General features: G+C 45.8%; 1 protein-coding gene across 1 annotated transcript; it reads left to right on the forward strand.

Moving 5' to 3' along the window:
• Window positions 1–5,205: 5,205 nt before the first annotated feature.
• Window positions 5,206–6,171, forward strand: LOC123346900 (olfactory receptor 6N1-like). Its single transcript, XM_044984344.1, has one exon. It carries the CDS (start codon window positions 5,206–5,208, stop codon window positions 6,169–6,171), a length of 966 nt encoding a protein of 321 aa, XP_044840279.1.
• The last annotated feature ends 7,223 nt before the right edge of the window (window positions 6,172–13,394 follow it).

Genomic DNA, 13,394 nt, shown 5'->3' on the forward strand with positions numbered 1-13,394 from the left:
ACTCTGATAAGAGGCTGGTTCCTTGATCTTTTTCACTCTGGCTGAAACTGAAACTGACTAAAGAAAGGAAAACTTCCCTCCTTCCTTTTGAAACATCTTGTTCCCCTATTGGTTTCTCTGGTCAGGTGTCAGCTAGGCTAGGTGAACTTCTTATCCCTTTACAGGTAAAAGAGGCATTAACCCTTAACTATCTGTTTATGACAAAGACGATAAAGTCACAGCGGAGAAACTAAATGGATTCTTTGCTTCAGTCTTCACGGCTGAGGATGTTAGGGAGATTCCCAAACCTGAGCTGGCTTTTGCAGATGACAAATCTGAGGAACTGTCACAGATTGAAGTGTCCCTAGAGGAGGTTTTGGAATTAATTGATAAACTCAAGTTTAACAAGTCACCAGGACCAGATGGCATTCGCCCAAGAGTTCTGAAAGAACTCAAATGTGAAGTTGCAGAACTATTAACTAAGGTTTGTTACCTGTCCTTTAAATCGGCTTTGGTACCCAATGACTGGAAGTTAGCTAATGTAACACCAATATTTAAAAAAGGCTCTAGAGGTGATCCCGGCAATTACAGACCGGTAAGTCTAACGTCAGTACCGGGCAAATTAGTCGAAACAATAGTTAAGAATAAAATTGTCAGACACATAGAAAAACATAAACTGTTGAGCAATAGTCAACATGGTTTCTGTAAAGGGAAATCGTGTCTTACTAATCTATTAGAGTTCTTTGAAGGGGTCAACAAACATGTGGACAAGGGGGATCCAGTGGACATAGTTTACTTAGATTTCCAGAAAGACTTTGACAAGGTCCCTCACCAAAGGCTCTTACGTAAATTAAGCTGTCATGGGAAAAAAGAGAAGGTCCTCTCATGGATTGAGAACTGGTTAAAAGACAGGGAACAAAGGGTAGAAATTAATGGTAAATTCTCAGAATGAAGAGGGGTAACTCGTGGTGTTCCCCAAGGGTCAGTCCTAGGACCAATCCTATTCCATTTATTTATAAACGATCTGGAGAACGGGGTAAACAGTGAGGTGGCAAAGTTTGCAGATGATACTAAACTGCTCAAGATAGTTAAGACCAAAGCAGACTGTGAAGAACTTCAAAAAGATCTCACAAAACTAAGTGATTGGGCAACAAAATAGCAAATGAAATTTAATGCGGATAAACGTAAAGTAATGCACGTTGGAAAAAATAACCCCAAGTACACATACAATATGATGGGGGCTAATTTAGCTACAACAAGTCAGGAAAAAGAACTTGGAGTCATCGTGGATAGTTCTCTGAAGATGTCCACACAGTGTGCAGAGGCGGTCAAAAAAGCAAACAGGATGTTAGGAATAATTGAAAAGGGGATAGAGAATAAGACTGAGCATATATTATTGCCCTTATATAAATCCATGGTACGCCCACATCTCGAATACTGTGTACAGATGTGGTCTCCTCACCTCAAAAAAGATATACTGGCACTAGAAAAGTTTCAGAAAAGGGCAACTAAAATGATTAGGGGTTTGGAGAGGGTCCCATATGAGGAGAAATTAAAGAGGCTAGGACTCTTCAGCTTGGAAAAGAGGAAACTAACGGGGGATATGATAGAGGTATATAAAATCATGAGTGATATTGAGAAAGTGGATAAGGAAAAGTTATTTATTTATTCACATAATACAAGAACTAGGGGTCACCAAATGAAATTAATAGGCAGCAGGTTTAAAACAAATAAAAGGAAGTTCTTCTTCACACAGCGCACAGTCAACGTGTGGAACACCTTACCTGAGGAGGTTGTGAAGGCTAGGACTATAACAGCGTTTAAAAGAGAACTGGATAAATTCATAGTGGTTAAGTCCATAAATGGCTAATAGCCAGGATGGGTAAGAATGGTGTCCCTAGCCTCTCTTTGTCCGAGGATGGAGATGGATGGCAGGAGAGAGATCACTTGATCATTGCCTGTTAGGTTCACTCCCTCTGGGGTACCTGGCATTGGCCACTGTCGGTAGACAGATACTGGGCTAGATGGACCTTTGGTCTGACCCGGTATGGCCGTTCTTATGTTCTTATGTTCATTCTATACATTTCCTTTGGAAAGAGACCCCATATCAACAGAAATACTCTGGATGGATGGAAAACCCCTGCTGAAACTTTCTGAGCCACTGCCGTTGTTGTAGGTGCTGTTGTAGGTAGATGTTTTAGCAGTGTGTGTGTGTGTTCTCACAGTGTGCTGCTCTGGCTCTGGCCAGGTAGCCAGTACAGCAGACTTTGGTCAAAATTCCCAGCAAATCCACCAGACTCCAGTTCAGTAGCGAAGGCACTCAGCCAGGTTTATTGCCGATGAAGCACGGTCCTAGTTGCCCGGATCAATATCTATAGTTACACTAGAATATGTACGCCCGTGACAATGGATATGGCTCAGTGAACAGCGGGTATTTTCTGTTCCCTCCTAGGCTGGACAAAGTCACCCCATCTGCTACTCTTCTTTTGTACACTGATACAAACAAGTTTTGTATTGTCTCTCTGACATAGTTAGTGACTGCTCCCTGCTGTGTTTGTCAGCACCCAATACCTTATCAAAACATCTCCATCCTTCTTACTGTCATCCTGACCTTATCTTTAAGGGGTCAGCATGTTCCTCTTACCTTTGGGGAGTGTGCTTCTGCCATTCTTGGTATTGGGGTGTTCTGGTACCATCCCTCTGGAATGTGTTTACGTGACTGCTAAGTGCCTAGGGTTGCTTCTGTTTTTCCAATAATGGGAAAGTTTATATATCAGAGAGTGAACCTGCCAGCAGGCATGTTTTGTAACATCCTTCTTCTGCTCACAGCCTGACTTTGCTTTATAGTAGACAGGCCTGACTTCAGTTCAGGCCTTAGGCCTTATGTCTCAGGATCTCTCTACTCCAGCCACTAATGTTGCAATCAGGCTGTTCTACGATTTGGTTCTCAGTGGCTCTACTCGGGAATAGCGCACGTGTAGCTGTAGGTAAGAAATGAGGAAAGGGGTGATTAAGCTCTCTAGAGTCATTAGGGGGCAGAGGAATGGAAAGATGTAGTGGTGTTGTCCAGTGGATAGCAGCCAAGGTGGAAGGGCAAGAAAGGAGCTGTTATGTTGCCAAATGACCACCTGAGGGAAGTGGAAAGGAAGGTGAAGTTGAATAAGAGTGTATAAATGGTGGGAAATGGGCCCTGAAAAGAAAAGGACATCTGCAATATGTAATGAACTGTGGATAGTAGCAGATGTTGTGGAGCGAGAAATGGGCTGTTATACTAAATAATGGCCAGCAGGTGACATGAGTCAAGCACTGGAAAGATGCAGCTATGAGAAGAAGAAGAATCCACTAGAGGACAGCAAAGAAACAGGCTGCCATGCTGGGAAATCAACACTAGATGGCAGCAGAGCAGAGGAACTGAAGGGGGTGTTAGAAATAGGGACTAGTGACCAATAGATTTTTGTAGCCAATAAAATAATACTAGAAAAAGGGCCATTAGGTGACAGCATATATTGAATATTAATAACAGGGTAGGGCAAGTAGATTATAACAGGCATCTCCCAAGAATGGAAACTGGAGTTTGTTCATGATCTAAAATATATTCCACATGGAATCATTAGACTTAATAAAAGATACAATTATACAAGTCACATTATACATGTCCCAGTGGGCATTGTTAGCTACAAAGCTTTGGAGACAAACAAATCAGTGAAATGGGAGAAAGGTTGAAGTGTGACCGTACTAAAAACCGTGAAGACTGAATACAAATATGAGGCAGCATTTGCACTTTGTAAATCCAAGGGGAAGCTCATTGCTCAAATGTAGATCAAATGCACCTGCTCATCCCTTCAGGTAACTGCAGGTCTCTTCACTGAGAAAACCCAGTTTCTGCAGAAAGAGGAGAGACAAGAACCTCATCTGAGGATCCTGAATCCTGGCGGCCGAACCCTGAGAAATAAGACTTCATTGCTTCAAGCTTGGGCTGTGCTGTGGTTACAGGTGAGCACCATCTTCCTGACCGTATTTCTATACCACTGCCAAACAGAGGCATGAATGTGTTTTGTGAATAGTAGAGGGATAATATCTTTTATTGGACCAACTTTTGAGCAACACAGAGCTCTTCTTCAGGTGAATATTAGCAGTTTTAGCCTCACCTTCCCTCAGCAGTGCCAGTCAGCATTCATACCACCATTTCACAGACATGGGGGCTGAGATCCATGTCCCGTACAGGTCCTCAGTTGGGGAACTGACCCACTAACACAAATGGAGATGCCTTGAATTATATCAGCTGGGGATCAGGCTCAGTGTCCCCCAATAGGGTGGGGAGTGGTGAAGGAGTCTTACTAGCTCGGATCAAACATGCCAGATTGTTTCTAGACTCTGAGTTCAGGGACAACATCTTCCAATCCCACCCCACGTGAATTATCATTCCACAAATATTATGTAGTGCAGAGGGTCACTCCCCAGTTTGGGTTGCACATCAGCCTGGTTTTGTCCCATCCTAAGATCCACCCCCAAAAGAGATGTATTTTATTACAGCTACAATTAACATCAGGAAAAAGAAAAGGCATTGCCAGTCCCTGACCCACATCATCATCACCACCATAAGAACTAAGGGAGAATTTAGTCCACTTCAGAATTTATTGCATAAACTGATGTCTTGTGAGGGGGTGAAAATTATTCCTTCTCCTACAAGGCACTGAAATGCTGAATATACCAGGATATATAGTTATATTAATTTCCATTAATTGTAACCAGAGATCAGTGCCTAGGGACACTAGACTGGATTGGAAATCTCAGTCCAACATTTTAGTTGATGTATTTATTAATTTTGATTCCTAAGTCATGGCATGATTCTGGCCATTGCCAGAAGTGAAAAACAGCATTTAAGCATCATTGTTAATCTCCTGTATGTCACTGGAAGGAATATGACATTAGTTAAAGAAATGGTTTGATCTGTCATATCAGTACTCGGTTACCAGAGAAATAGTTTCTTTTATTAGTCATTGTTCTGATATGGCAGAGGGAGATCTACCTGGACACCAATGTTCTGTGTTCGGGCTGAGACTCCTGGCACTTAGCTGTTAAATCTAGATTTAGCCTTAAAATTTCAGTCTGTAACCAGGAGAGGAAGGAGAGTTTCTGAATATTTATGGAATTAAATCATGAACTTTTAACTATGTTTTTTCAATTCAATTGCCCAGTTTGTTTTGTTGTTCCGAGACTAAACCCATGGAAGACAGAGACTGGAGAAATCAAACAGATGGCATGGAATTCATCCTCCTAGGATTCGGGGATCTTCCTGAACTGAAAATTCTTCTCTTCCTGATGTTCCTAGTGATCTACATCGCAACCGTGACTGGGAACATTCTCATCACTGCACTAGTTGTGACTGATCAGCACCTTCACACCCCCATGTACTTCTTCTTAGGGAACTTGTCCTGCCTGGAGACCTGCTACACCTCCGCCATCCTGCCCAGGATGCTGGTCAGTCTCCTGACTGGGGACAAAACCATCTCATTCAGTGGCTGTTTCTCACAACTGTATTTCTTTTCTGCTCTGGTAGGTACAGAATGCTATCTCCTAGCAGCGATGTCTTATGATCGGTTTTTAGCGATATGTAAACCCCTGCACTATTCAACTCTTATGAATACCAGGTTTTGTCTCCAGTTGGCTGCTGGATCCTGGTTAAATAGTTGTTTGGCTAGTACCATCTTTGTCTCATTCCTATCACAGTTAACATTCTGTGGCCCGAATGAAATTGACCATTTCTACTGTGATCTCATCCCATTGATAAAACTCTCCTGCAGTGACACACACCTTACTGTATTGCTAAATTTTGTACTATCCTGTGTATTCACCCTGCCTCCATTCCTACTAACCTTGACATCCTATGTGTGTATCCTCACCACCATCCTGACAATCCCTTCCACCACCGGGAGGCAAAAGGCATTTTCCACCTGCTCCTCTCACCTCACCGTGGTGACGATTTTCTATGGAACCCTAATGATTGTGTACCTGCTACCGAAACACGACACATTAAGCTTACTAAACAAAGTGCTCTCTCTTTGCTACACAGTCCTGACTCCCCTGGTAAACCCCCTCATCTACAGCCTGAGAAACAGAGAGGTCAAGGAAGCCTTGAGCAAAGCAGTCAGTAAATATGTGGCTTTCACAAAAACATGCAGAGACTCCTAGATTATAACTTTGCCTAAATCATCCGGGCAGCTGTGAATACCTCAGGCTATCCACCCACATTGAAATCCCCCCTTGAAAATCTCACCACTAATGTGAAATAAATGGACATGATCTGCATGGAGTTAGGCTTGGTCTACACTAGTTAATTAGAAAAAAATGATTCCGTCCACATGACCAAATCAGCTTTTTCGATTTAAAGGGCTCTTTAAATCAATTTCTGTACTCCACCTCAGCAAGTGGAGTAGCGCTTAAATCAAGATTGCAATCCTGGGTTAAAGGTATTGTGGACGCAATTCAACGTTATTGGCCTCCGGGAGCTATCCCAGAATGCTCCCTTGTGACCGCTCTGGACAACACTCTCAACTCCGATGCATTAGCCAGGAGGGCAGGAAAAGCCCTGGGAACTTTTGAATTTCATTTCCTGTTTGGTCACCATCAGCACAGGTGACTGTCAGCACAGTCCACCATCACAGGCGACCATGCAGAGTTCACCATCACAACAGATCACGCAGTCCTGGATTCACAGACGAGCTTTAGCAGGGTCTGAAAAGGAGGTACTGGATCTCATCGCATGTTGGGGTGATGAGTCTGTTATGGCAGAACTACGTTCCAAAAAAAGCAGCAAAGAATCCTGTGGCACCTTATACACTAACAGACGTTTTGGAGCGTGAGCTTTCGTGGGTATTCACCCACGAAAGCTCATGCTCCAAAATGTCTGTTAGTCTATAAGGTGCCACAGGATTCTTTGCTGCTTTTACAGATCCAGACTAACACGGCTACCCCTCTGATACTTGGTTCCAAAAAAAGGAACACAAATACATATGCTAAAGTCTCCAGGACCATGACGGAAAGAGGCTACTCCAGGGACACAGATCAGTGTCGTACAAAAATCAAGGAGCTCAGGCAAGCATACCAAAAAGCCAGGGAGACAAATAGGCGCACAAGGTCACAGCCGCAAAAATTTCACGCCTACCATGAGCTCCATGCAATTATGGGGGGGTGACACCACCACTATCCCACCACTGTCCGTGGACACCTGCAAGGGGGGAGTTGCATGGAGCGAGGAGGAAGAGTCATTGGAGGACGAAGAGGAGGAGCAGGAGGAGGACACTTCACAGGTGGGAAGTGGGGAATCCGTTTTCCCCCCAGCCAAGAACTATGCTTAATGCTGGAGCCAATAGCCTCCCCCCACTCCCAAGGTGGGCTCCTGGACCATGACCCTGGAGAAGGTACTTCTGGTGAGTGAAAGCCTGATTGGAGCCACGTGGTGGGGGGGAAACCCAGATGTGCTGGGCTGCTCATGTATAGTTTAAAGGGCTCACACCTGCTCAGAGCCTCATCAGAGCCACACAGTGGGTGCAGGAGGTGGGTGGGGGTTGGGGGTTGTGTGGAGTGATCATCCCAGAGAGCCTGCAGACCCTCCTTTATGGCAAACCCACCAGGCATTGCTTGCGGTGGGAAAGGGGTCCCAGCAGTTTGAAAACATTTAAATGAATGTAGTAGAAGCAGAACCCCACGTGCCCCTAGGCTGCCTGCAAGCTGAATTCTGTTGCCCGGCTGTGTGTGATGGCTTACTCTTACCAAAGTGTCCCTTTTGTTCTCTGAAATGTATATTTTAAAATAGTACCCTCCCTTTTTATCCTCTTGCAGGTGCAAATGTTTCAGTGCAGCCCCTATCTACTCCGCCCCAGAGGCTGGACCAGATTAGAAGGCGGAAAAAATGAAATCGGGAAGACAAGTTCACCGAGCTCATGCAGTCTTCCCGCAGTGATAGGGCCCAGATGAATGTTTGGAGGCAAACAACTGCGGAGTCACGTAAAGCATTACAGAAACATGAACAAAAGAGGGACGCGCGCGATGAGAGCAGTCAGGACGCTACGGTCAAGCTCATGAGGGAGCAAACTGACATGCTCCGCTGTATGGTGGATCTAATGCGGGAAAGGCAGCAAGACCAGAGACTGCTACTGCAGCCCCTGTATAACCACCCTCCCTCCTCCCCAAGTTCCATAGCCTCCTCACCCAGATGCCCAAGAACACGAGGGGGAGGCTACGGGGACCCACACACTCAACCCCAGAGGATCGCCCAAGCAGCACAAAGCTGGCATATGCAAACTTTTGATTTGGTTTCTGGACTTATCCTTCCCTCTTCCTCCAGCACCCTAACCCAGCACCTCCCCTCCCACAGTCTGCCTTCTGATTTCTCTCAATGTGTTGTGCAGCAAATAATAAAGAACAGTTTTTAAACAATTTAGACTTTATTTCCTTTCATATATATATATAGGGGGTGGGTAACTTCAAGAGAAAGAAACACAACTGTCACACCGTACCCTGGCCAATCATGAAACTGTTTTTCAAAGCTTCTCTGATGTGCAGCATGCCCTGCTGCGCTCCTCTAATCGCCCCGGTGTCTGGCTATGCGAAATTGGCCACCAGGCGAGTTGCCTCAACCTCCCACCCTGCCATAAACGTCTCCCCTTTACTCTCACAGATATTGTGGAGCACACAACAAACAGCAATTACAATTGGAATATTGGTTGTGCTGAGATCTAACTGAGTCAGTACACTGCACCAGCGCGGTTTCAAACGTCCAAAAGCACATTCTACCACCATTCTGCACTTGCTCAGCCTATAGTTGAACTGCTCCTGACTACTGTCCAGGGTGCCTGCGTACGGCTTCATGAGCCATGGCGTTAAGGGGTAGGCTGGGTCCCCGAGGATAATTATAAGCATTTCAGCATCTCCAACAGTTATTTTCTGGTCTGGGAAGTAAGTTTTTTCCTGCAGCTGTTCAAACAGACCAGAGTTGCTGAAGATGCGAGCATCATGCACCTTTCCCAGCCATCCCACGTTGATGTCAGTGAAATGTCCCTTGTCATCCACCAGTGCTTGCAGCACCATGGAAAAGTACCCCTTGCGGTTTATGTACTGGCCGCCCCGGTGTGCCGGGTCCAGGATAGGGATATGCATTCCGTCTCTCACCCCACCACAGTTATGGAACCCCAGCACATTAAAGCCATCCACAATGGTCTGCACATTTCCCAGAGTCACTACCCTTGATAGCAGCTGGTCAATGATTGCGTTGGCTACTTGCAGCACAGCAGCCCCTACAATAGATTTGCCCACTCCAAACTGATTCCCGACTGACCAGTTGCTGTTGGGCGTTGCAAGCTTCCACAGTGCTATGGCCACTCGCTTCTCAACTGTGAGGTCTGCTCTCATTTTGGTGTCTTTGCACTTCAGGGCAGGGGACAGCAAGTCACATAGTTCCATTAAAGTGGCCCTAGGCATACGAAAGTTTTGCAGCCACTGGGAATCCTCCCAGACCTGCAACACTATGTGGTCCCACCAGTCTGTGCTTGTGTTCCGGGCCTAGAATTGGTGTTCCACAGCATGAACCAGGCCCAATTCCACCATGATCTCCCAATCGCCACATGCCGTGCTTCTAGGAACGTCTGTGTCCATGTCCTCATCAGTAGAGTAATTGTATTGTCATCACCTTGCCCAGTTTTGCAGGCACTGCACATAGTGCTGGATAATGCGCGAGGTATTTACAATGGTCAAAACTGCAGCGGAGATCTGAGCGGGCTCCAGGCTTGCTGCACTATGGCTCTTGCACAGGTAATTCTGGAAAAAGGGCGCGAAACGAGCTGTTCGGTTCAAGATGGCTGATAAAAGGCGGTAAATGTTTGTCTTCTGTAGCTTTCATGGAGTCAGGAAGCTCATTAGAGCTGCAAGAGCAGGAGAGCAGAGTTAGCGGTGGAAACATGAGCAGAGTTTGCGGCGGAAGCTGTGCGGCTCTGTTCACGATGGCTGAAAAACAGCAGGGACTTGTTGCCTTCTGTAGGTTCCACGGGAGCCCAGGACAGACAACATGGAAAAAGCGGCAGAAGCTGTGTGGCTCTGTTCACGGTAGCTGAAAAAAGGTGGGAAATGGTTAAATGAAAGAGTAGATAGAAAGACGAGAGGACATGCAAGGTGGATTCATAGTACCAGGAGACAGGCAGTGCACCGAGCTGCACCATCTGCTGGTAGTATGGCATGTGCCACAGCTTTCACGGAGGGAGGAGCGAGTGACGGCACACACCCAGAAACACCCGCGAGAATGTTTTTGCCCCATCATGCACTGGGAGCTTAACCCACAATTCCAGTGGGCGGCAGAGACTGTGGGAACTGTGGGATAGCTACCACAGTGCACCGCTCCGACATTCGATGCTAGCCTCACACACCGCCGAATTCACATGCCTTAGTGGAGACACACAACTCCGAATGTATAAAATTGCTTCCAAATATTCAAATAAAATCAGTTCAAATTAATTTTGTACTGTGGACGGACCCTTACTGAGACAGTCTTTGTAGTCCCGTGCTGCCTCCAAGTTACACAATGTATAGGAAAGCGCGGTTGTATACAGCTCTATCACTGTCTCATGTTCAGCACTGATACACGCAGTATAATGGTATTTTTCTCCAGGGTCTTGTCTTAACATTCACCCTATGTGAGGAGCATGTACAGCATCTGAAACAGCACAGAGCCAACTTTGGGTAAGGCAGAAAATCCACTAACAATCAAAGTAAATTCCTGTGTATATCCTCTGTTCATTGTTTCTCTATGCTAGATACTTAAGTTTTGTAATCAAATTTAGACAGTCTAATACAAACAAAACACAATGGGTGACATCATGATGCTTTTTGCTGCAGATCATTTCTTATGCCCCTAAGGACACAATGGAGAATCTAGGTCAGGTCAGTGTTGTCCATCTAAGTGGAAGGACCAGGGAGCTCAGAGGCCATAACTACGGTCCCATCATGGTGTTTTCAACTGGGCAACAGGCGGAGTGGAGACAATTTTAACTACATTTTTATATCCATAAAAAAGCCATTTCTGATCAAAATTAATGTTCAGACAATAAAATACTAACTCCTGGTGCAGCAGAGATGGGGACGTAATACTGAGAAATCTGCCACCCCGAAATTGTGCTTATTGCCGTCATAGCCCTCTGCAAACCAACCACCTTCACTGCGCTCACACAGGCTGGATGCAAGTGACCAGGCCCCAGCAGTGACCTCTGGACTCTTCACCTGGAATTGATTCATAGCTCTTATCTGGGCTAAGCCCAGCTGTGACCAGCTCCGGCAAAGCCACAGAACCAGGATCACCAGGCCCTTGGAGGCTGGAGGTTGGGCAAACAAAGTGGTTATTCTTACAGCAAAACACTGTAAGAGACACCCCAGGTTGGAAAATTGAGGGGACACAGCTGTCTCTCTGTCCTGATTGTACCCCAGGTAATGGCACAGTATCTTACCTCTTGCTCTATCTCCAGCACTGTTTTGATCCACTCTGCCATTCTCAGGGGGTTGATATTCCCTATCTTTGCGTCTTTATCTAGGGATTTTACTATTAGGTAATTTCCCCCCATTTCCTTTTCCTGCCTTCCTATTTGCTGGTCCTTCTTCTGGGTGCAGAGAATCTACTCTTTTCTTTTTCTTTACTTTATCCAGTCTTCATCAATGCTTTCCCTATCCTCATGGTCTGGCCTGGTTTCAGTTTCATTCATCTCTTCCATTTCACTCTGCCTAACCAGCCAGCAGCAACTCTATCAGCCCACAATCACCGCTGAGACAACACCTCTTCATCCAGACCCTAAAAACTTCCTGCTGCACCCCATGAATTTATATAGGGTTAAGGAGCCAATCAGGGATTATTAAAACCACTGTCAGTCAGATCACTTGAGGTGGAACCTCCCATGGCATTCAACCACTGCAAATTGTGTGCTGCAAGGAATAATCAAATTACAAGTAGCAATGTGGGGATGTTGGTTGTCTGGTAGCCATATAGACCAGGGTGCAAGCCCCCTCCCCACCCACCAGGCCTTACATCACCCCTGTTGGCAATGCTGCCCAGCCAGGTTCCTCCGTAAGGATGATGGTGTGCTTAGCAGATAAGGGAAGCTTGCCTATATAATCCAACATAATGGCCACCCCTAGATGGATGTAGCAGGGTGGTTACCCTGCTCCTGCCCTGAACGGCTTAAAATAGCCCTGGGGGAAGGTTGTAGCTGGGAGCTAAGCTGGGCTGATTGGGGAAGTAGCTGCTGGGCCACGCCCCAATCAGACCACCCCTGGCCTGTATAAAAAGGCTGTGAGCCAGAAGCCCAGTCATTCTCTCTCTGCCTGTAGAGGGAGAAGGGCCTGGCTGCAGGGAGCTAGAGACAGGGTACCTGAGTGAAGCAGGGTTGGGGAAAGGCAGAGGAGCTGGGGAGCTCCAGCCTGGAAAGCCCCAGGCTGCAGCCTAGCAGAAGGCAACAGGTACTGGGGGTTGCAGAGGGCAACTCCTGCTGATACTTACAGTCACTTTGGGTGGCTTGCTAACCGCTAGGTAAGGGTTATATTCTGCAGGAACCAACCCCTTGTAGCGGTAGACAGAACTCAATGGTGTGGTGCTCAAAAGGACAATCCCAGGAAAAGTCCCTTTGGGGAAATGCACGAGCCAGTTTACTAGAGAGATGAGGTGATATCTTTTATTGAACCAACTTCTGTTAGTGAGAGAGACAAGCTTTCAGCAACTATACTGCATGAACCAGTGTAGTCAGGTTCAGGTGCCCTTCTCAAACCCCCAGGGGACCTTTGGGCAGGAACCCTGAACTAAGGGACTTTGGAGTGGATAAAAAAACAGCCTGTGGCTCAAAGGGTTAATGTGATGCTTGGATATATAAACAGGGTAATCTGGAGCAGAGAGGCTATTTTACCTCTGCATTTGGCACTGGTGCGACCACTGCTGGAATCCTGTATCCAGCTCTAGTGCCAACAATTCATGAAGGATGTTGAAAAACTGGAGAGGGTTCAGAAAAGAGCCATGAGGATGATTAAAGGATTGGAAAACCTGCCTATTAGTGATTGAACTCCTTGAGTCCATCTGTTCAGCTTAACAAGGAGCAGGTTAAGGGGTGAACTGATCGCGGTCTTTAAGTAATCATGTGGGGAACAGAAATGTGATAATAGTGGGCTCTTCAATCTAGCAGAGAAAGGTCCAATGGCTGGAAGTTGAAGCTAGACTATTAATACTGGAAATAAGGCACAGTTTTTTATCAGTGAGGGTAATTAACCATTGGAACAATTTACCAAAGGGTCATGGTGGATTTCCCATCAGTGGATAAATTAAAATTTAGATTTTTTTTTCTAAATTATCTGCCCTAGTTCAAACAGGAATTAATTCAGGGAAGTCTTAC

Source organism: Mauremys mutica, chromosome 12 (genome assembly GCF_020497125.1).
Source record: "Mauremys mutica isolate MM-2020 ecotype Southern chromosome 12, ASM2049712v1, whole genome shotgun sequence".
Lineage (NCBI taxonomy): Eukaryota > Metazoa > Chordata > Testudines > Geoemydidae > Mauremys > Mauremys mutica.